At 46.1% G+C, this 24826-nt stretch overlaps 2 protein-coding genes across 3 annotated transcripts in view; one reads left to right on the top strand and one right to left on the bottom strand.

Annotated features, from left to right (window-relative positions):
• The window catches only part of CSTF1 (cleavage stimulation factor subunit 1), a 29418-nt gene extending 26819 nt beyond the window's left edge, over positions 1–2599 (bottom strand). Inside the window, exons 1-2 of one of the 2 annotated variants that reach the window (XM_073580663.1) lie at positions 2074–2202; positions 1455–1501 (exon numbers count right to left, since the gene is read on the bottom strand). In XM_073580663.1, the coding sequence (XP_073436764.1) occupies positions 1455–1501; positions 2074–2125 (99 nt within the window). In that variant the 5' untranslated portion in view covers positions 2126–2202. Of the gene's footprint in view, positions 1–1454; positions 1502–2073; positions 2203–2452 lie in introns of those variants that run through there. The other variant, XM_073580664.1, reaches the window with a different exon arrangement.
• Positions 2600–2727: 128 nt separating this feature from the next.
• On the top strand, positions 2728–24572 carry AURKA (aurora kinase A). The gene is made up of 9 exons (XM_073580665.1): positions 2728–2873; positions 10042–10104; positions 15278–15545; positions 16212–16290; positions 17636–17827; positions 19605–19743; positions 21826–21974; positions 23617–23791; positions 24011–24572. The coding sequence occupies exons 2-9, from the start codon at positions 10048–10050 to the stop codon at positions 24188–24190; spliced, it is 1239 nt and encodes a 412-aa protein (XP_073436766.1). The 5' UTR covers positions 2728–2873; positions 10042–10047; the 3' UTR covers positions 24191–24572.
• The last annotated feature ends 254 nt before the right edge of the window (positions 24573–24826 follow it).

Here is a 24826-nt window from a genome sequence, read left to right as displayed (position 1 = left end):
TCCCTCTACTCCTCTTTGGTCAGACCTCATCTGGAATATTGTGTCCAGTTTTGGGCACCACATTTTAAAAGACATCAACAAACTGGAGCAAGTTCAGAAAAGAGCGACCAGAATGGTGACTGGTCTGCAAACCCTGTCTTATGAGGAAAGGTTGCAGGATTTGGGAATGTTTAGTTTGCAAAAGAGAAGACTGAGAGGAGACTTAATAGCTGTCTACAAATATCTAAAGGGCTGTCACATTGTAGAAGGATCAACTTTATTCTCATTTGCACAAGGAAAGACTAGAAGCAATGGGATGAAACTGAATGGGAGGAGACACAGATTAAATATTAGAAAAAACTTTTTGACAGAGTGATCAATGAGTGGAACAAGCTGCCACGAGAAGTGGTGAGTTCTCCTTCAATGGAAGTCTTCAAACAGAGGCTGGACAGACATCTGACTGGGATGATTTAGCGAATCCTGCTTTGAGCAGGGGGTTGGACCAGATGGCCCAGGAGGTCCCTTCCAACTCTACCATTCTATGATTCTATGAATGCTAGGGTTGTCATTTCTATAATGAGTAGCTGTACTTCCCCTTAATTAGGTATTATCCAGTCTTTTACAAATGATGGCTAACCCTTAGAACAATCTGTGAATATTATATTGGAGGGGGTCTGACATTCAACACCAATCAACTGATTTAGGGGCAATGGAGCTTATGGTTTAGTTTGGCTTCCAGGTTAGTTCATACAGAATGATGCCACAATACTTAGCCACACTGTTACTAACAGTATTGACTCCCTCCCAAGCATCAATTTCAGAACGTCATGTGTGCACCTAAGCTGCCATTGTTTTCAGCAGCACATCTCCGGTTTACATAGGACCAGACACTGCCAAAAATTATGATTTTTTAAAAGGGTTGTGCTTGTTTGAAGGGTGATTAGCAGCCGGTCTACACTGAAAGATTATTGGGAAACAAGAGTTTCTAGAAACCCTCATCCACGGTAATTGGCCGGTGTGACACAGTGCTGGAATCAGTACGTTTGAGTGTCCTGTATACCAGTCAGGCAGTTTATGCACATTATATATACGCATCCAGCACCCTGGAATTAATGGTGCTTTAAAAAAAATAAAATAAATAACATTAGTAATCAGGGTCTCTGCCTCTACAATATTCTGATCTCAAATGAGGTTGTAAAAACCTGGTTAAAAAGACTCTTTAAAAAGACCAAATATTTCTTTAGGGCCTCTCTGAGTGGAGTTTGTGGGGGGAAAAAAAACAGCCCAGCTAGAACCAATGTTATCCAATGGGACAGTGCAGAGGAGCAATTCTTCCTCACTGACCGAATATGAATGTGAAAAAAATGGCAGCATGCTCTAGATTCTTGCATAAATCAGAGGAGACTGACCCATTCAAGTCTATGGGTGCATAAAAAAAAAAAATAGACTGCCGTAGTATAACATCTGATACTTACATTGCTGTTCTGTAACACTGGAAACTGTAAATGATTAATAGACGCTGCTGTAAAAAACAGGTTGTACACGGATGACAAGTGAGAAAAAAAAATCAACCCACTTTACTGAATAAAACTCTGACCCATTTTGTATACGCTCAGGTGAACCAAATTATTTTCCAGGTTTTAATAACTCCTGGCTGTAGTTTATTTAAAAAAAATACCTTCCTCACCCTCCCCAGGTCCGGCCCTGAATCTCGACGTGGTCCCTGGTGTGTACTGTCTGCAGCACAGATGTCCTGCCACCAGCACTGCAGACAATAGCTGAGCTCAGTGATTCTGCCCGTGTAGACAGCACGAGCTGCTGAATTTACTGATCGGTAGCAGCGCTGTCAGTGTGCCATCAGTGCTGCAGACAACCAACACTGCTAACAACGGCAGAGGCTCAAGGCCGGACCTGGGGAGGGGGCGTAAGGGACAGTTTGTATTTTTTTCTTTTTATTCTGACAAGGAAGAAGGGTTTCCCAAAACTGAAAAGCCCTTTAATGGACACCTCGAAATGCTTTAGAGGGGGATCAGTTGCCTTAACACTTAGGGGACAACTCCGTGGTGTAAAAAGGTGCAGAAACGTGAGACTGACCGGTCAGCTCTCTCCCCAGATATCCAGGAGGGACACTGCACGCAATGATCATTATTTGGAGCGACAGGCCATCATTAATGGGTCACGTGATCAATTACAGGACAACGCCACTGTTACATTAAATATCACTAGCAGCCAATCAGATGTCACGTTTCAGCTTTCTAGTTCAACTAGATCACGAAAGCAGGACGCTGGTTGGTTGCTAGGCACAACAAGGAATCTCTCCAAACCCTACTGAACCACGAGGTCCAAGCAGCCACGTTTAGCCTGGACTCTGCTGCTCTCGATATAAGCTCCTAAAATCCAGCCTCTATTACACATACTGGTCAGGCCCGTGCTAAGAGCACCGCGCACAGCCCAATGTGGCGCACATACTCACCGTTCAGTCGCCGCTTTGAACGGTAAAAAATAGCCGCACGTCACCAGGGAGCGCCGGTCGACTAACAATGACGTCACGACTTGCCTCTTACTGCGCTTGCGCATTACAGGTACCGCCTCCTCCCTCCCATTTTGCGTCGCTACGTCCTTTGCTTCCTCTTCCCTTCAACGGCTTTTCTTTCAATCAACCAATCGCCTTCCATCACCTTCGAGGCTTCAGCCAATCAGCGTCGAAAGCGGTTTAAAGCGCTTTAAAAGCGGGCTGTTTGAATCTGCGCCGTGACGAGCGGTTGGTGGAGTTCGAGCTTAGGAGGGAATTAGGCCTCAGGGGGTCGGAGGACGGAGTGCACCGAGTGAGGAAGGCGCAGCCGCTGCTGTAGCCTCAGTCGTGTGTCCTGTCCGGCTCTGCTGCATTGTGAGAGGTATGAGCCGCACGTCAGCGCAGGTTATGGGGGTGCTGGGCGCGGGAGGTCGCACTCTAGAGCTACTGTATGTTCAGGAGGGGTCGTGACTGCTGTGCAGTGACTAACAATGAGAGACGGGACCACTGGTTATCTGAGGCCGTCACATGACCCTTCTATGACCCCCCCCCCCCCACATAATGATGGGACTGGTCTGTTCAATGGGTGCATCCACTACACTGGTATTGGGGGGGGGGGGGGGGCAGCAACATCCACCCACCACTGGTACTTGGGGTCATCAAGTATTGGGGGGAATCATCCCCCTGCTACACTGGTAAGTGGGGGAATCTCACACTTATTCCTCGCCTCTTCTAGTTACACTGTTTGGGGGGGGGGTCCCCACAGATTACCCTGCCACACTGTTGTTGGGGGGGGGGGGGTGTTTTCGCTAGAAGTTGCTGTCATCACTATTAGCTAGCATTTTTTAATGTGACTGTTTCACCACTTTAACCGCCTAACACCCAAGGGTGGTTTGCACGCTCATGACCGGGCCAGTTTTTACAATTCTGACCACTGTCCCTTTATGAGGTCATAACTCTGGAACGCTTCTATGGATCCTGGTGATTCTGACATTGTTTTCTCGTGACATATTGTACTTTATGTTAGTGGTAAAATTTCATTCAAATAACCTGTGTTTATTTGTGAAAAAAAAAAAAATGGAAATTTGGTGAAAATTTTGCAATTTTCCAACATTGAATGTTTATGCCCTTAAATCACAGATACGGCACACAAAAAACTTAATAAATAACATTTCCCACATGTTTACTTTACATCAGCACAATTTTGGAACCAAACATTTTTTTTTAAGTTAGAAGGGTATGTGCACACGCTGCGGATTCCACTGCGTTTCCGCAGCGTTTTTGGCCGCTGCGGACCCGCAGCAATTTTAGCTGCGGTGTACAGTACCATTCAAACGAATGGTGTAAAAAAAAAAAACAAAAAAAAAACGCTGTGTAGACGTTACGGAAAGATCCGCGTGGATTTGCTGCGGTTTTGAAACCGCAAAAAGAAGTGACATGTCAATTCTTTCTGCGGAATCCGCAGCGGGTTCCTATCTCCACCATTGTGGTGATGGTGAATCCGCAGGACAAAACCGCAGATAATCCGCAGGTCTCTTGACCTGCGGTTTTTGCAAAATCCGTGCGGATTCCGCAGCGTCTGCACACACCCTAAGGGTTAAAAGTTGACCAGCGATTTCTCATTTTTTGCAACACCATTTTATTTTTAGGGACCACATCACATTTGAAGTCCCTTTGAGGGGGTCTATATGATGGAAAATACCCAAAAGTGACACCACTCTAAAAACTGCACCCCTTAAAGGGGTTGTCCGGGCTTTTCACATAATCTCAGTACATATCTGGGCTGCAGAGTTTTGACAATAAGTAATTTACTTTCTGTGACTAGTTTGCACGGTTTCCTAGATATTCTGAACGTCCAAGGGGGGGGGGGGGGGGGGGTGTTATGGCATTGAAATGAGAACTAGTTGTAACCTCCTACTCTACTCCAAACATGCTCTCTATAGCAACAACCCCACCCTCCATAGCTACAGGCCCTCCCCGCCCACATGAAGCAGCCCTCATCACACAGTAATGAATTCTTCCCCTCCAGCAGCCTCAGAGCAGAGAGCTGCTCCTCCCCCAGACACACACTGAACAGTGATCTATGGAAAGTGAAACCAGTGAGGAGGACGGAAAATCGTCCTGTATTCTGGGCCACGCCATGATTACAATACATAACTCATTATCAGTAATTCCTTCCCTCACTGTCCCAGGCTGCTGGCAGCACTGAGAACACTGTGTGATGGGGGTCTGCAGCTTCTAATCTGCACAGGGGATGGCAGTCACTGATGTAATCTGTTGTGTGACTAAAGGCCCTTTTACATTTAGCGATGCACCAGCGATCCAACCAGCGACCCGACCCGGTCAGGATCGCTGGTGCATCGCTAAATGATCGCTAGTGAGCTTTCATACAGAAAGATCTCACAGCGATGCAGCAGCGACGCAGCGCACGATACTTACATTCACACACAGCGATCCTGCGTCCTCCCGCCCGCCTCCACGCGTCACTGGACGTCACAGCAGGAAGCAGACGACGAGAAATGGAGCCGCCTGATCTCGCGCGATCAGCGATGGACAGCGGGGGAGCCGGTCGGAGGTAAGTATCACACATAGCGATATCGCTAGCAATATCGCTATAACGTCACAAAACCAGTGACGTTTTAGCGATATTGCTAGCGATATTGCTTAGTGTAAAACCCCCTAAAGCCTCTGCTGTGTGAATGAGACAGCTCTGTGTCACTGAAGTCTGGGGGAGGAGCAGCTCTCGGCACTGAGGCTGCTGGAGGGGAAGAATTTGTTACTGTGTGAGGGCTGCTTCATGTGGACGGGGAGGGCCTGTAGCTATGGAGGGTGGGGTTGTTGCTATAGAGGGCATGTTTGGAGTAGAGTAGGAGGCTACGACATTCTCATTTCAATGCCATAACACCCCCCCCCCCCCCCCCCCCTTGGACTTTCTGTTCAGAATATCTAGAAAACTGTGCAAACTAGTGACAGAAAGTAAATTACTTATTGTAGTAATTCTGCAGCCCAGATATGTACTTAGATTATGTGAAAAGCCCAGACAACCCCTTTGAGGTGCTCAACCACATTCAAGAAGTTTAACCCTTCAGGTGCTTCACAGGAATTTTTTGAATATTTAAGAAAAAAAAAAAAAAAATATGAACATTTAACTTTTTTTTCACAAAAAAAATACTTCAGGTTCAATTTTTTATTTTACCAAGTGTAAAGGGAGAAATTGGACTGGAAAAATTATTGTGCAATTTGTCCTGAGTACGCTGATACCTGATATGTGGGGGGAACCACTGTTTCGGCGCATGACAGAGTTCAGAAGGTAAGGAGTGCCGTTTGACTTTTTCAATGCAAAATTGGCTGGAATTCAGATCGGACGCCATGTCACATTTTGAGAGCCCCTGATGTACCTAAACAGTGGAAACCCCCCACAAGTGACCCCATTTTGGAAACTAGACACCCCCCCAGGAACTTATTTAGATATGTGGTGAGAACTTTGAACCCACAAGGGCTTCACAGAAGCTTATAACGTACAGCGGTACAATTAGAAGAAAAAAAAATCATATTTTTTCCACAAAAATGATCTCTTCACCCCCAATTTTTATTTTCCCAAGGGTAACAGGACCCTAAAAGTTTTTGTGCAATTTGTCCTGAGTACGCTGATAACACATATGTGGGTGTAAACAACAGTTTGGGTGCATGGCAGAGCTCGGAAGGGAAGCAGCGCCATTTGACTTTTTTGGCTGGAATTGAGATCGGACACCATGTCGAGTTTGGAAAGCCCCTGATGTACCAAAACAGTGGAAACCCCCCACAAATGACACCATTTTGGAAGCTAGACCCCCCCCTAAGGAACTTATCTAGATGTGTAGTGAGAACTTTGAAACCCCCCCCCTAGTGCTTCATAGAAGCTTATAATGCCCGGGCGTGAAAACAAAAAAAATCGTATTTTTTGTTCCCACAAACATGATCATTTATTCCCCAATTTTATTTTCCCAAGGGTACCAGGAGAAAATTGACCCCAAAAGTTGTTGTCCAATTTGTCCTGAGTATGCTGATACCCCAAATGTGGGAGAAAACTACTGTATGGGCACACGTCGGGTTTCGGAAGGGAAGTAGTGACGTTTTGGAATGCAGACTTTGATGAAACGGTCTGTGGGTGTCATGTTGTCTTTGGAGAGCCCCTGATGTAACTAAACAGTGGAAACCCCCCACAAATAACACCATTTTGGAAACTAGACCCCCTAAGGAACTTAGCTAGATGTGTGGTGAACCCTCAAGAGCTTCACAGAAGCTTATAACGCCCAGGCGTGAAAATAAAAAAAATCATATTTTTTTTCCACAAATATTTTTGCCCCCAATTTTTTATTTTCCTAAGGGCAACAGGAGAAATTGGACCCCAAAAGTTGTTTTGCAATTTGTCCTGAGTAGGCTGATACCCCATATGTGGGGGTAAAACACTGTTTGGGCGCATGGCAGAGCTTGGAAGGGAAGGAGTGCCATTTGACTTATTCAACGCAGAATTGGCTGGAATTGAGATCAGACGCCATGTTACGTTTGGAGAGCACCTGATGTGCCCAAACAGTGGAAACCCCCCCCAATTCTAACTCCACCCCTAACCCTAATCTCAGCCCTAGCCCTAACCCTATTGGGGGGGAAAATGGAAATAAATACATTTTTTAAATTTTTTTTAATTATTTTTCCCTAACTAAGGGGGTGATAACGGGGGGTTTGATTTACTATTTATGGCGGTTTTTATGTTTGGCAGCTGTCGCACGCTAATAGATGCTTTTTGTAAAAATAGTTTTTGCATCACCATATATTGAGAGCTATAATTTTTCCATATTTTGATCCACTAAGTCATGTGAGGTCTTATTTTTTGCGGGACGAGTTGACTTTTTTTTTTGGTATCTTTCTTGGGCACGTGACTTTTTTTGATCGCTTTTTATTCCGATTTTTGGAATGCAGAATGAACAAAAACCAGCTTTTCATGAATTTACTTTGGGGGGTGCATTTACACCGGTCCGCGTGCGGTAAAATTGATGATGCAGTTTTATTCGGGTCAGTACGGTTACAGCGATACCTCATTTATGTAATTTTTTTATGTTTTGGCGCTTTTATGCAATAAAAACCATTTTATATAAAAAATGTTTGCATCGCTTTATTCTGCGAGCTGTAATTTTTTTTATTTTTTTCTCTGCGTGACGGCTCGTTTTTTTTGCAGGACAAGATGACGTTTTCAGCGGTACTATGGATATTTGCGTCTTTTTGTTCGGCGGTATGATAATAAAACATTATTTTTTTGCTTCGTTTTTTATTTTAAGGGGTTCGCTAAAGGGGCTAACTAATGGGACCGTCTTATAGGGCGGGTCGTTACGGACGCGGCGATACCAAATATGTGTACTTTTATTGTGTGGTTTTGTTTTTTTTTTGTTTTTCTTTTTTATTTCCAGAAAATGAATTTATTAGGGAATGTTTTTTTTTTTTAATTGGCTTATTTTTTTTTTTTTTTTTATTTAAACTTTTTTTTTTTAACCTTATTCAGGGCTGTGGAGTCGGAGTTGGAGTCGGAGTCGGTGTAAGGGAAATTGAGGAGTCGGAGTCGCAGGTTTGGCTTACCGACTCCACAGCCCTGACCTTATTACATTGTCCCAGGTGGGACATCGCTGATCCCTGTGACAGATCGCTGATCCCTGTGACAGATCGCTGATCCCTGTGACAGATCGCTGATCGCTGATCCCTGTGACAGATCAACGATCTGTCACAGGCAGTGCAGCAGGCTTCCTCATGCCTGCGCTTTGCAGGCACTGAGGAAGTCAGCTCCCTACAGGCCCCTGTCGCCATCTTGGATTCGGGGACCTGCAGGGAAGGAGACCCCCGCAGCAGCGCTGCACATTGCGCTGCTGTCGGGGGCTCAGGGAAGCACGGAGGGAGCCCCCTCCCTGCCGATGCTTCCCTTTAACCCCCGGTACACCGCAATCGTGTTTGATTGCGGTGTGCAAGGGGTTAATGGGGCAGTCCGTGACCACTCCTGACAAATTGTGCCCGGTGTCAGCTGTAATCAGCGGCGCTCACCACGTGGGCGCCGCTGATCGCTGTGACGTACTATCCTGTCCCAGGGCACATGGATGGGATAGTATGTCACATGGCAGTAAGGGGTTAATAAAAAAAAAAAATCAGGCTTCTGCAAAATTAAGAATTGTTGTAATAGTCCTTCAACATGTGTGGCTTTCCTTTTATCCCAGACTGCATGTGTGGAGGAGTGTCACCTGACTTGTTCGCCTATAGAACCCTGTTTTAAAATACCCCCTTCCCATGCTCAGCTTGTAAGTGGTATCTGAGGATCCAGGAGGGGCACGGATGCTCACTCAATGGGATCTTTTACTGCCCACATCTGACATGTCAGCCTCCTCCTTTTTTCCGTGTTTGTACTGATCTTGGATTGAATTGTGTATTGTTATACTCTGACTTTATATGTCTAATATTTAATAAAGTTTGTTACTTTTTTTTATATATTTCATCACCTTTGACTCCAATTTTTCTTCTGATGTTTGATATGCTATCGGTTTGGGTGCAGTTTTTGTATAAGGACAGTCCACCATTGTGTGAACTTGTTCCTCCATTCTTATTGAATTAACATGCAGCTGGGGGTGTTTTCATTACTACATATTGGTGTAGGATCTTGGGGATGCCCTGAAAGGAAACCACACCACAGGGAGAGCTGGGAGGGGGGGGGATGGTGACGGCACGGTGATATCCATATCCCCTCCCCCCCCCCCCCCCCCCCCCCCCCAATCTGTGATGGTGCTTACATGTGCAGCTCTCTGGTGCCCCACCTTACCCTTAGGTCAGTCAGGGAACTGCACCTAGGTTAAGTGGTTGCCGGAGAGGCTGCCCTGGATTCTGGGGATACATTGGACTTAACCCTGGGATACACGGTACTTTCATAATCCATCTCTAGATGTTGGTGACACTTGTCTAGCTTTTATGATAACCTCATGATTCATCTCCAGGTGTAGGTGACCTTGGGTCTAGAGTTTGCTTTGATGTTGGCTGCCTTGCCCAAAAGACCGCAGTGGGTCTTAGTTCTGCTCCTCCTTGCCATTTGGTAAAAGCTCTGCTTTTTTGGGGAACCTGTGTACTTTTTCCCAAAGGTAGTGGCCACATTTCAGAAGTGGAGGGAGATCTGGACAATCTATGGGGCTGGAATTCATAAATCCAAAAGTCTCCCTCGTCCCTCACATGCCCTTTTTTAATAGACCTGCAACTCAAATTGGCCACTCGTGTACACGAAGTGAGCCTCTCCATGGTGTCAAAGGAAGCGGTCTAAGAAAACAATTCCCTGGGTCTATTGGCGGGTTTCTACCATTGCTCCTCATCTGGCAAAGGCTGCCGCTCTGAACGGCGAGGTTCAGGCTACACTGACATCACAGCAGCCAGTGGCAGATGCTCTCTGGTGGACCCGGGAAGTAGATCACAGCAAGGTTTGCGCTATAACCATCTGCAGCCAGGGGAGAAACTAAAAAGGAACAAACCTCTTAACCCCTCTGTTCTTATTACAGGACACTATGGAGCAGCGATCAGCCAAGGAGAACCGCAATGGACTTTCTGGCTGTAATGTCAAGGTAGGACTGGCTAATGGGTGGGAAGATGACGTGTCAGGCATTATTGTGGTGTGTGTGTGTATGTATATACACACACAATTAGTAGCCAGCACATAAAGGCCAGATGATGATACTTTCCCACGATGAGTAATAGTAGTGTTTTGGATGCAGCATATTATCGCTGCCTTCTACATCGCACACTTATGTTTTGGAACAATGCGGCTTTACTGCATCTAGTGAGTCTATTGTTGGGAATACACAAGACTAGCATCTCCACTACTGAAATTGGCATGCTGCGGCTCATAAACCCATACCGTAGGGGAGTTTACTCAGTGTTAAAATGCACAGAGGGCATGGGAGTTCAATAAATCTCATCCACTGTGATTGTAATGTAGAACAGAGTTTTGGACACAATGAAAATGCGCTGCGTCCCACACGCTGCCTGATCATGTACAGAAAAGCTGCTATTCTATTAACCAGCACATTTTTCCACCTTCTAAAGCTCATAACTGTGCCTAATAGTGCAGTAATAATCATCTCCTCCTCCCCATGACTGTTTGGTGGTGGTGGGGTCTTGACCTGGCAGAATGCAAGCTGGCAAGAAACTAGAAGCAGGGTTTACCAGTGTTTTTGTGGATGGAGGGTGGGTCCTCATTCCTCCCTAACACTCAATGCTCTGAAAGGTTTGAAGAATAGGACAGGTGGGCCTTTAACCTTTTGAAAGGGGGAGTGAGGATGAGCTTTACAAAATTCAGCGTTCTTTGTGAGTGTGAAATCATGTACCCACTAGGGTTGTCAGGTGGTGAACAGCGCTGATTGTTGTTCCTTAGTTATGTGGAGGCATGACTCACATCAGCACCTCACTCCAGTTTGTGCAAGGTAACCCTTTATATGGAAAAATCAGAGGTCTAAGGGTCTGTGCACACGCTGCAGATTCTGCTGCGGATTTGGCCCTGCAGATCCACAGCAGAGTCTGCTGCGGTGTACAGTAACATTTTAACCTATGTGAAACCAAAAACGCTGTGCACATGCTGCAGATTTATCTGCTCAGATTTGAATCCGCAGCATGTCAATTCTTTTGTGCGGATCTGCAGCGATTTGACATTTGCTCGATTATAGGAATCCGCAGGGGAAATCTGCTGAAAATCCACAGTAAATCTGCACTAAATCCGCAAGTAAAACACAGGTCATTTTACCTGCGGATTTAGCAAAATCTACAGGGTAATCCACAACATGTGCACATACCCCAAAAGAATCTTCTGATGGACTCTGCCTGCCATGCTCCTATCAGAAGTGGCATGACTAAAGGGTTCATGAAAGGCTCATAGATTGTGTACAAAAAAAATGCAGTTTCCAAAAACTAAAAAAATGTAATTGTAAGAAACCCATGGTGATCTAAAGGCTGTGTTTCAAAGCTTGTTTTTAGGTGTAAATGCTTATGTCCCCAAAAAATGAGAAGTGATCAAGGAGTGATACCTTTATTGGCTAACCAGAGAAATTATATTTGCAAGCTTTCAAGGCCCTTTCATCAGGCATACAGTATACTGAGACGAGATGGCAACATTTATATAGGAATTATACAAGGACATGAGACATGCTTGAAAGATAGGCCAAGGGAATCAAATTAAGGTTTTGTTATACATGTAGATGAGGTTGAAGTGTTCTATTAGACATCTGAAGATCTTCTTGTAGTGGTGTGAACTGGAAATGTTCTGTCAGACATCAGGAGACCTTCTTGTGGAGGTGTGAACTGTGTCCATGTAATGAGTCATGAATCCAGGTGTCAAATTCAGTCATATTGTTAGAGATTGAAACAACATACCGTATATACTCATGTATAAGCCGAACCCCCCCCCCCCAAAAAAAAAACTGGGAAAACTTATTGACTCGTGGAAGCCTAGGGTGGAAAATGCAGCAGCTACTGGTAAATTTCAAAAATAAAAATAGATACCAATAAAAGTAAAATTAATTGAGACATCAGTAGGTTAAATGTTTTTGAATATCCATATTGAATCAGGAGCCCCATATAATGCTGCACAAAGGTTAATAATGGTCTCATACATAAGATGCCCCATAGAATAATATGCCCCATATAATGCTCCATAAAGGTTATGCCCCCATATGCTGCTGCAAAAAAAAATGCCATGCCATACTCTCCTCTCCTGCTCAGGACCCGGTACCTGCAATATTCATCTGTCCGGGATCCATCGCTGCTCACCACTTTCTGCGCATCCTCTGTCAGTGACTGATCAGCTAGCAGAGGTCTCGGCACGCACTAACCACGTCACTGCGCCCACTGCTGGCTAAACATCACGGACACAGGAAGCAGCAGACAGCGGTGAGCAGCGTGGGAATGAGGACAGGTGAATATCGCTATACTCGCCTGTCCTGGAACATCTCTGCAGCCTCGCTTTCCACTGTCTCCCTTCCTGCCTTCAGCAGTCACGTGATACCGCTCATTACCAGGGATTGGAGAAGCAGGAAGCTCATCTGCATATTTCTGGTGCATTCTGGGAAGAGACGTCACCTTAAGGCCTGTTTCACACTTCCGTTTTTGTCCGCCAAACGGATCCGTTTCCATTTTTTTTTGACGGAAACGGATGTCAACGGATCTGTTTTTAAAAAAACGGATCCCTTTTTTTGACGGATCCGCGGTAACCGTAGTGGAAGTCTATGGGACAAAAAACGGATCCTGCAAAAAATGGCGGATCCTTTTTTTACGGAAAACAACAGATTTTGACGGATTTGAAAAAACGGAAGTGTGAAACAGGCCTAAGCTGATTGCTGGGTCTCGCTGTTTGAGGACATTGCAAAACCGCGTGCCAGTACCCATCATAGCCTGCATCAGCAATATGGAAGAGAAGAAAATCCACATGGTCACCTGCAACACATGCTACATGTTTACGGATCTTCTGGCCCAAAAACTCAATTTTACCTGTCAGAAGTGCAAACTTGTTGCCCTCTTAGAGGAAAAGGTGCAGGGACTGGAAGAAAGAATAGCAACATTGAAGGTAATTAAAGAACATGAGGACTTCTTCTTGGATGAAGCAGAAGCAACCATTCAGGATTTGGAAAGTGAGAAAAGCTTCAGAGCACATACAGAGGCTGAAAAGTGGAGCCACTCATTCCATTGAAGCAGAAATGCCAGCTGCGATTAAATCTCCTCTTTGGGACAGGCAAAATGGCAAGTTCTTCCACTCTTATGAAAATGCCAGGAGTTAAATCCTCAGCTTGTAATTTTTTAGTCACGATAAATAGGTGATTAAGGAACTCCTTCAATTCAGCCACCTGTGTCCATTGACCTTCATTTAGGGTTACCTGAGGGTTCGCCATATCTATAAGAAACTGTTTTAACCAGGATCAAAACTGGGGGGGGGGGCAGAACCTCATACTGTTCCACAGAATCTCACACTGCACACCTCAGCTGCTGCGGAACCTTATACTGCACACCCCTACAGTTGAAAATAAAGCCTGCACCTTAAGATGTGGTGAATGCAGTCTATTTATTCCAACTATCAATTGATGATGTGTTAAGGTACTGTCACACTTATCGCTGGTGCATCGCTATGACGCGGTCAGGATCGCTGGTGCATCGCTAAGTGGTCGCTAGTGAGCTGCCTCACAGGCAGATTTCACCAGCGACATCGCGGGGATCGGGGGTCGCTACTTGCCTGTCAGACGAGGCGATCCTGACGTCCACGCGTCGCTAGTCTCCACAGCAGGAAGCTGACAACGAGAAAATGTCTAAGACGTTCTCGCACGATCAGCGATAACCAGCGGGGGAGCGGTCGGAGGTAAGTATCAGACATGGCTATATCGCTATAACGTCACAAAAACCAGTGATGTTATAGCGATATTGCTAGCGATATAGCTTAGTGTGATAGGCCCTTTTACTGAAGGCGAGCAATGCCTGTCCTGGGCGTCCTTTTGGGCAGCTATGAGGTGTACCTGACTGGTGCTAAAAAGTGTTAAGGGCCTGTCATACTAAGCGATATCGCTATAATGTCACTGGTTTTTGTGACGTTATAGCGATATCGCTATGTGTGATACTTGCCTCCAACCGCTGGTTATCTCTGATTGCGCGAGAACGTCCTGGACCGTTTCTCCTCGTCGGCTTCCTGCTGTGGAGACTAGCAACGCGTGGACGTGGGCAGGAGGACGTCAGGATCGCCTCGTCTGACAGGTAAGTAGCGACCCCCGACCCCTGCGATGTCGCTGGTGAGATCTGCCTGTGAGGCAGCTCACTAGCAACCACTTAGCAATGTACCAGCGATCCTGACCGCGTCATATCGCTGGTCAGGATCGCTGGTACATCGCTAAAGGGCATGTCACACTAAGATATCGCTATAACTAGTGACGTTATAGCGATATTGCTAGCGATATCGCTATGTGTGATACTTGCCTACGACCGGCTCCCCCGCTGGTTATCGCTGATCGTGCGAGAACGTTCAGGACTGTTTCTCGTCAGCCACTTCCTGCGGCGCTTCCTGCTGTGAGGATGAGCGACGCGTGGAGCCGGGCGGGAGGACGCAGGATCGCCTGGTGTGACAGGTAAGTAGCGACCCCCGTCCCCAGCGATGTCGCTGGTGAGATCTGCCTGTGTGGCAGCTCACTAGCGACCACTTAGCGATGTACCAGCGATCCTGACCGCGTCATATCGCTGGTCGGGATCGCTGGTACATCGCTAAGTGTGACAGTACATTTAGTGTGACAGTACCTTTAGTCTGTGACGTGCTACCTAGCTTTCATTCTTTCTGGTACAGATAAGATATGGATACAGATATGGATGGATAGAGCAGATTTCTAATCTGCTTTTGCTATTGAAAACATTATCTAGGAGCTCTAAAACCTTTCAGGTGATGTGGTTTTTTAAAAAGCTTTTGCAGCTGAAAAACATATCCTCAAACGCAGCAAAAACGCTGTGTGTGTGAATGTAGCCTTAGAACAGCCATTTATAGGACATTTCATAACTTTCCCAAATTCCTATGAAAAAATATTCAGCACATTCTGCATTGAACTACTGTACCCAACTTATTATATATTTTCGGGGTCGGACCATTTTATACCGACTCCACCAAAATGAGCCCCGACTCCACAGCCCTGTTTTCAACCACTTTTGGGATGCCTGAACTAGTGTCATGACAATCTTCTCTTTATAACTTAAGTTTTGCCTTTTTATTTTTTTTGTCTTTAGAACTTGACATCTATGGCCGACGGCCCAAAACGTATTCCAGTTACCCAGCAACATGCCCCCCAGACGAAGCAAGCTGGAAATGGCACTGGTCCCCAGAGAGTCCTCTGCTCTTCCAACCTGCCACAGAGGGTCCTCACCCAGAAACCAGTTGTGCCCAATCAGAAGCAGACGGTACAACCGACAAAGCCAACTGCTCCAGTGCAGCATCCATGCAAACCACAGGCGGTGCATGAGAACAAGGAGCCGGCCCAGAGCAATAAATCGGCAGGTAAGGACTCTCCTACTTAGATGTCATCGGTGCTGCATTCACAACATTTGGCGTCAAAGGGACTCTGTCGACATAGAATGGCTGTTCAAACCCAGTTTGCTGCTACATTTCTTGCACGGTCTTCCATATCAGTGCTTTTGTCTTACTCGCTATATGTGAAATAAACTTTCTGCAAATGTTCATCAAGCGTGTGCGGTGACTCATTATTATTTATGGGGACTTTAATCCCACTTCAGGTACGGGGGTTCCTGCACAGAGTGCACGCCATTGTTTGTTCTTCAAACCAAGTATAGGTGCTCGGTGCATCATTGCAGGGACTAACCTTTTATATGCACCTGCTTGGTTTCCATTGATCTATACTCTTTTTGACTAAGAAGCTAGAGCTTTCAAAGATGGAGATGTAAGATGTATTTAAATGATTGCCCCCACAATAAAGCACCGAGCAGAGGGACTTGACTAATCATTCTGTGCTGAGTCCCTATTGTATATGGGTTAGTGCTTGCTCTAGATGACGACATTGTATGAATGAGGGGTTGGGCCCAATGGGCCATAAGTATATCTGCACAGAATAGGATGGGCTACACTTGTTCAAGGAACACCTGAGAATCACTAAGTGGCTGCTGTGAACACCACTCTCCATGACTGTCTTGTATCTTACTTTCTCAGCACCAGTTATAGACAAGAAGGCTACTGCCGATCAGAACAAGGCCCCGGCCACAGTTGTTCCCAAGGAAGAGGGTAAAAAGTGAGTAGATTAAATTTATATTAATATGAATGGTTCCACTAGTGTTGTGTATTTAATGCCTTTTAAACATTGCAAACCTTATTCTTAAGCAATATCCCCAGAATATCCCACTTCTCAGCACTTCATATGGGTGTGACTGCAAGGGGTTAATCCATCTCATTACTCAATCTTGCGCTCGCCTTCCACTCTGCTGTAGACTTAGCATAAGGCCGGGGTCACACATGCCAGAAACACAGCCGAATCTCGCATGTTAATACCCGGCACTCTGGAGCGGAGCGCGCGGCTGCATGTATTGCTATGCAGCCGCACGCTCCAATCAGAGTGCTGACTGCAGTGCTGGGTATTAACATGTGAGACTCGGCTGTGTTTCTCGCATGTCCATGTGTGATCCCGGCCTTAATCTCTCCATGGGTACACCACATGCTACCCTCACTTGTCTGTCAGGGCGAGGAGTCTCCAAAAGACACTGTTCAACAGTCAAAAGCCTGAGTGTTTAAAGGTAACCTGTCAGCTGATGCATGCTACCCAAACTGTAAGCACTGGCTGTATGATCGCAGCCATGTATGCTAGTCTCTAAAATGCTGTGGCACTTCCAAGAAGCGCACTGTCGGGGACCAAGCTGCGCTATAGACTAGTCATAAAGGCCAGTCACTGTCAGTAGGTGGGGAGAAGCCACTAGGGACCTTCCTATACGACTAGTCAATAGCGTGGCTCAGTCCCTGGCTGCTATTTAAAAATTTATCCATCCCCCCCCCCCCCTGCATGCTCTGCTACTTGGACAGACTATGGATTTGCTGACCCAAACTCAGCAGACTTGTATGCAAATATGAGGCAGGTGGTCCAGCCTGGTAAAACTGCAGTGAGATCTAGCACTGCTGATTTAGGTACAGACTGTGCAATCTGGTCCCCTGAGCCTGGTGCAAGGGATGGGGATGTACCCAGATCTCCAGTGTGGACAAGGCATGCATGATCTTGCTGAGGGCAGTTCTTGGAAAAGAAATGGCTGCAGCATTATGAGCGTGAGATGCATGCAATATATCCAGGGTCCTGCTGAACCTGAAATTTTGGTATTGCAAACTGCTTATGAAGCAGTCTGAATAGATATGAAGAGTGCAGGCTGAAACTTGGGCCTCATACAGATCTAGAAGTCTGCCAAATGAAGAAAAAAAAGATGGATGGTGAAAAGCCTCAGTGGCTTGGATCACATCAGTCAAGTCTGTAAAAATTGACTGGACATGTTGCTGTCAGTTGTACAGAACTCTGCTTATGTAACTATCATTATTTTCAGAAGACTGACACACTTCTAGGAATATTCTGGTGGTTACAGTCTGTCTTGTTTGTTCAGGAAGCAGTGGTGTCTTGAAGACTTTGAGATTGGCCGTCCTTTAGGGAAAGGAAAGTTTGGCAATGTGTACTTGGCCCGTGAGAAGCAGAGTAAATTCATCCTGGCGCTGAAGGTTTTGTTCAAGTCCCAACTGGAGAAGGCAGGGGTGGAACACCAGCTGCGCCGAGAGGTGGAAATCCAGTCTCACTTGAGGTGGGTGCATGGTCTGCTGTAGATGTCCTGAGTGAGGTGGGTTTTATGACAAGTAGCCCTGACCCTATAGCCTAGTTCAGTATCTGGTCAGTATTTTCCATCAGTATTTGTAAGCCAAAATCAGGGGAAGGAACAGAGGATAAGTATAGTAAAAAAAAAACACCTCACCACTTCTGTGTTTATCACCCACTCCTGGTTTTGGCTTACAGATGGTGAACATGGCCTTAAGCCCCCCCATCACACACAGCGACTTCGCTAGCGAGTTCGCTGGTGAGTCACAAGTTTTTTTGTGACGCAACAGTGATCTCACCAACGAGATCGCTGTGTGAAAGGTATCAGCGACTGGCCCCCCTGCCGGGTATCGCTGATCGTTCTTGAAAGCCCTGGACTTTTTTTGGGTCGTTGGTCTCCCGCTGGCTGGCAGGCAGGAGAGCAGCGAGCAGGAGCTGGTAACCAAGGTAAACAGTGGGTTTCTAAGCACCACGCGGCACTCAGAAACCTGCTGTTTACCTTGGTTACCAGCTCCCTGCATCAGCGTGCTGGTAACTAAAGTACACAGCGACGCGCCCCGCTCGTCGTCGCTGGTGCTGATCGCTGGTCAAGCTGCCTGTTTGGCAGCTCACCAGTGATCATGTAGCGACACACCAGCGATCCTGACAAGTTCGTTGTCGGGATCGCTGGTGAGTCGCTATGTATGACAGGGCCCTTGGGCTAGTTTCACATTAGCGTTTACGGCCGCAGCGTCGGGTTGCGCATGGCCGCCGCTAAGCCACGCCTCCGCCGGTAGCTCCGCCTACAGACTCATGACGCTGCATGCGTCCCCTGTCTTTAGCACTGGGGACGCAGGCCTTGTGCAGTATGCGTTTGGCGGCGTATGCGTCCTGACGCTGCGCCAAACGCAACAGGTTGCAATTTGGTGCGCTCTGTGCAGCGTCAAAAGGACGCATGCGCCGACAAACACATACTGCGCACGGCCTGCCTCCCCAGTGCTAAAGATAGGGGATGCATGCAGCGTCATGCATCTGTAGGCAGAGCTACTGGCAGAGGCGCGCCAGGGGGCGGGGCTTAGCGCCGGCCGTGCGCAGCCCGACACTGCGGCCGAGAAAACGCTAATGTGAAACAAGCCTTAGTCTGCAGTTTGTACTCCTCTTACTCAGACATCAGTCTGCTCCATAGGAGAAACACAAAAATGGTGGAGACCCTGTCTGACATCTGGGATCCTAACTTCTTAAACTTATATTTATCCTGTCTAATAATGCCACTAAGCTGCAGATATGGGGTAAATGGCATTATGGAGTAGTCCAGCTGCTGACCTAAGTGTGACCCATGAGAGAGAACTTACTCTATTCCTCCCTGAAGCCGCTGACCCCTAATCATATGGGTGTGCTGGCATAGCTAGTGATCACACTCAGACTGGGTGGAGGCTGTACGCACACCCTGGCACTTTAACAGATGGCTTGCAGAGCATCAGTGCAGAGCCAGCTGTCAATCAGTGCCAGTGTTCTAGGCTCTGTGCTGAGTGATCACTGAAGGCTGGCTGCTCCTGGGAGGAATAAAGTTAAATTTTACCACACTTCTAGTTTGACAGCCAGGCACCTTCTGAATGCTGTTGACCTACAGATTAACCCTATATCTGCAGGTTACTAGTTATGACCTGACCAGACTTCATCCCAAGAATATTTAAAGAGAAGCTGACAGGTTCCTTTGTGGTTTTCATACATATTTAAAAAAAAAAAAAAAAAAAATTATTGGTATTGGAACCCTCCATTTGTTTCAGGCATCCCAACATTCTTCGACTTTATGGCTATTTTCATGATACCACCAGAGTCTACCTCATCTTGGATTATGCCCCACGTGGGGAGCTCTACAGGGAACTTCAGAGGTGCACCCGATTCGATGAGCAGAGATCGGCTACTGTGAGTATAGTGTAGTCTGACTTGTGGGGTCACTGATTATCGTGGCCATACAGGCATGAAGAGAAATACCTCCAAATATAATCTCCTCACAACCATGTTCACAGCTCCTGTAATCATCTGTGAAACTAATGTATCAGGTTTTCCAAATAATTCCATAGAATGTTACCTTTTAAAGAGTTGACAGGTTGTTTGCACAAATTTTTTTTTTTTTTTTTTTTTCTGATTTGCTGTTGGATCTGATTCATGTGGCTGATTACTGGACATGTGAACTTGGCCTCAAAATGAGTGCCCATAACCCAGGGAGTCTACAAGCAGGAAGCCAGGAGAAGCAAATGGCTCGATTGGGATCTTGCATGCTGTCACTCCTGTGGTTCGTCGGCAGCATGAAGATTGGCGCAGGTTACAAATGACACAAGCTCAAACCTCTCAATTCCATTATTAGTGACAGGTATGCAATGTAGACTAGCAGGGCTTTCTGACATGTAGTGTCCACAGTGCAGCTGCTGTGTGTGAATGCAGCATGATGGATGGAATTCCTGTAACACCAAATCAGTGGATCACGAGACTAAGGGCTCATGCACACATTCAGTATTTGGGTTTTTTACCCCAGTATTTGTAAGCCAAAACCAGGAGTGGATGAAAAATGTAGAAGGGGTGCAAATGTTTCTATTATGCTTTTCCTCTGACCGTTCCACTCCTGGTTTTTGCTTGCAAATACTAGGGTAAAAAAACTCACCAGATACTGAATGTGTGCACATGGCCTAAGGCTGCAGTCACATGGATCACTGTGCGTGGACCTCAATTACCAGACAGGTTGCAAGTCTCCTGGCCTAAACGTGATGTCCTTGTTGGGCATGCATCCATCCAGTCCATTTGGGAATTGTTCTGTACTTGTATCGCAGCAAAAAACCCCATATGAATGCAGATGATGCAGTGCTGGCTTCCAGCAATCACCCCAGGGAGGTGACAAGTTGTGTTCTGTGCTGACATTGGTTGCCATGAGTAACCATGTAATGGTAGGCATTTGCATCTGTAAATTAAGTATTGATGCTGAATTAAATGAGCCTGACTTATTGATCTAACCACACAGCTAATCTTAATGATCGACAACTTGAGAAATGACTAAATTCCCCTCCCTATTGATCAGTCTTTGCAAAGTTATGACTCTCCTCTAATATACTTCATTACTGGGTTCTTCTACAGTACATGTTGAAAGCTTTCACCTGCCTTGTTCATGCACTTCGAGGCTGATTTGAACTTTAGATGTAGTAAATGTTATGTGCTTCTCTGCTCCTGTCCCCCGTTCTCAAGACAGGGAGGGGATGCTTGTAAACTTTATTATTTTTTTTGTGGGGAGCGGAGAAGCTCACACAGGTCTGGTGTCTGTATAGTAACCGATGTGAACTGCAGGCATAAGTGCATGAACAAGGCAAGCGAAATGGAAACAATCAACAGTGTGAGAGGGCAGCCAAGTGAGGTAAAGGAGTATATTGTATAACTTTGCAAAAATTGCTTAAATGTATCGCTCATTTCCCTGAGTAATATTTATATACCACTTGGCATTATGCTTCTGAAACCCCCTCCCAACTCCACTTTTTGGAAATGGATGTCATAGGTGTATGTCTCACATTCTTACACTTGCCCACCCCAGTGACACTTGATATGAGGCTCTACTAAAGACTATTGATGTCCAATTTCAGCTTTTTCTTCTGTTTCACTTTTACTGTGGTCTCCAAAGCCTTTTTAGATTCTTGTCTCTCAATATCTTGGTAACCCATACAATTGTGCGGTGTTTATCCGGAATCTGTCTCAAATGTGGCTGCCAAAGCAGAGCCCCCTTCTCTGCTCCTGAGTGAGGATACAGATGTGATGGCGTCAGAAGCTGAGATTGCTCTGTGCAATCTGGTTCTTGAGTGCACTCTACTGTTAGTCTTGTTACTGTCTGCTCCTTCCATATTGTACAGCAAAACTCACACCAGTCCTATTTCAGGTTTGGGGGTTTGACTGCAAGAAACATCAGCCCGAACAGGTGTTGCATGATCTCCAAGAAGCCTCAATCACTGAAGTGTATTCTCTTTGCAGTACATCACTGAGCTCGCAGATGCCCTCCTGTATTGTCACTCGAAGAAAGTCATCCACCGGGACATCAAGCCTGAGAATCTCCTCCTGGGGTCCAATGGGGAGCTGAAGATTGCTGACTTTGGCTGGTCAGTGCATGCCCCATCTTCAAGGTGAGTGCCATGCTCCCAGGGCAGGAATGGATTTCCTACAGCTCCAGGACAAAGACTGTTCCCCCTATCTTATTGGAATATGGTTCCACGACTGAAAACCCTGGAGACGATTAGGCCATTGGATCAATCTTAAATTTTTATATGGCTTTACAGCTTGCATTGATTGCTGTTTGTACAGAGTACATCAGTCCTGGTAGCATTGCACATATCAGGAATTGGGACTGAGCATTCAGATCCACTATTACCCATATGTATTCGATAATGGTTCTTTATGCCTCTGATCCAAAACAAAGCCACTCTTCCATGCAGCTTGACATCAGATCTGCTTTGTCATGGTGATATGGGAGTGGGTACTATGCACTACATAATTGGGGGGGAAAGCTGGGCAGCTAGCAATCAATACCCAACATGCCAAGCTCTTGTCTGGAAAAGATGGTTTTCTTCTGCCATGTTTTGTTAGTGAAGTCTGGGTCCCTCACACCCTTATTTGTCCTTGGAGCATTTCCTGTGTTCTGAGTCAGAACTTGTTGTGCCCACCTTAATGGAGCAGCACTTCTCTGCATACAGGGGTTGTGCTGCTCTTGCCAATATAAAATGTTCAGCAAGCACTTGATGGCTTTCTCATGGCAGTAAAGGAAATTAATGTGCATCTAATGAGGGATGCAGGCTTTACATAAAAAGGCCTTGAGTTTGAGTGTAACGGTGGATGTGAATCTCTCCACAGGGTCATCATGACCAATCCAACGGATTGCAGTAGCGTCTGTGCTGGCGTCAGTCTGACTCAGGAAATACTCCAGAACTGATTGCTGTCTGATGCCTGACAGATGCCTTTGCTTTATAGCTATTTATAGCTTCTCTTGTTCCACTCCTGATTTTTGGTGAATGAGGCCTTGCACAGCTACATGAATGAACACTATGTAATGGATCTATCCTGGATCACTCGATGCACATGGGCTGCCGTGGTTCTATGCAGCCCAAGTCCTGCTTGCACAATGATGCACTGACAAGAACTACTTTGTGCACAAAAGTTATTTGGGCAAAATAATCGAGTGTTTTGTTCATTCATCAGGTGATTGGCAAGCTGTACAGACTGTCAAACGCTGAAGTAAGCTTGAGGAAAAACCCAGAGCTGCAATCGCTGTTCTGCTGGTGTACTCGCTGCGCATTTATTACTTATCATGCTATACTATGCTCTGAAGTCTGCAGCACAGGAAGGGCCTATAATGTGCCAGCAGACCAGTGACTGCAGCTCTTGTAAGGATTAACTAGTAAATAGTGGAACAGTTGTCTTTTTAATTTTTTTTACACCATGCTTGGCTGTCTTGTGTGTGCTTTAGGAATGCTTCTGGCATATGTAGGTCAGTATAAATCCATTGGCCTGAGGGGTATGAACTGCCCTTCTGACATCAGCAATCACTGAGGCATATACCGATTTCTCTCGCCTCTCCCTAGGGTGTTGAGACTACAGAAAAGACTTCATCGCTTAAACCATGGCAACAATGCTGCACTATGGCGTGTGTGACTGACGCAATCAGTGGCCTTCACCCCAAGCTTGCTTTGCTTTACTCAGCTTTGTACCTTGTTTTCTGACTCAATCACATGCAGTATTAGGTTTTGTACCTAGTGACACCATATATTTTAGGAGGACCACATTGTGTGGGACCTTGGACTACCTGCCCCCCGAGATGATTGAGGGTCGGATGCACGATGAGAAGGTTGACCTGTGGAGTCTCGGTGTCCTCTGCTACGAGTTCCTAGTTGGGAAGCCCCCCTTTGAAGCGGAGAGTCACCAGGAAACTTACCGTAGAATTTCAAAGGTAAAGTCAGTCCTGTGACCCACTGCTCCCTGTAAGTGCAGAACTGATGTTTATGGCCCTACGGCTTACCCCAGCTGTGCCAACATGGTACTATACATGATGGTGTTTTATGCAAGTAGTATGGTCCTACCAACTGCAGGGGGCAAGTAGCTGCATAGTGTCCTGTGACAACCAGATCATGCTTATGTATAGTTGGTGACTCCTCACTCTTCTCTGCAGGTGGAGTACCAGTACCCTCCTTATGTGTTAGAGGATGCCAGAGACCTCATCTCTAAACTGCTGAAGCACAACCCCAATCACAGGCTGCCTCTCAGGGAAGTACTTAAACACCCCTGGATTGTACAGAACTCCAGTAAGCACCCCCAGATGACAGAAGGCCCCCCAGGCTTGACACAGTGAGACCAGGCTGTGATTTTAGAGCTTGTATTCCAGTAATCCTTTTTGGTGACTTCTATTGCTGCCCCCTGTGTGGCCTGCAGGGGGATCTGTCAGAGCGATGAGTGCCCTTGCTGTGAATACACTGAATGTTTGAGGACCCTGTGGATTGAGATCTGCCTGCTCCAGGGAGGATGACCAGTGCAATATGGATCGGTGAATGCCATGATGTATTTATTGAGGCTGCAGGTGCAGTCTTCACCAGCTGCTTGAATATGTGAATGGGTTGTCCAGATCTACTACATGTAAATACCTACAGGTATTCTTTTTCTTTTACATGGTGTCTCTTTCTATGTTTTATAAGGCAAATTTTACAGATTTAAATAATAAAAAAAATCTAACTGTTGTTGGGTGTTTATTACTACATGCAGAGGCTGAAGTCTAAGCATTACACCTGATGTTGGAAAGGGGTTAATAGTACACTGACGTCAGACACCCTTCTTTTGATGTGTGCTCTGGTGCTGAGCCCACATCTTTCCCAGTACATGTCAGCTGTTTAGAACAGAGGGGTGGAATCTCAATCCACCTGCGGCTATTAACCCAGTAAACTAACATGCACTTCTGGCAATCGTGCTGGAAATCTACCCCCCCCCCCCCCCC

This window comes from Dendrobates tinctorius, unplaced genomic scaffold, assembly GCF_039654945.1.
Source record: "Dendrobates tinctorius isolate UK_male_01 unplaced genomic scaffold, ASM3965494v1 ptg000065l, whole genome shotgun sequence".
Lineage (NCBI taxonomy): Eukaryota > Metazoa > Chordata > Amphibia > Anura > Dendrobatidae > Dendrobates > Dendrobates tinctorius.
This window is presented reverse-complemented; position numbering and strand designations above follow the sequence as displayed.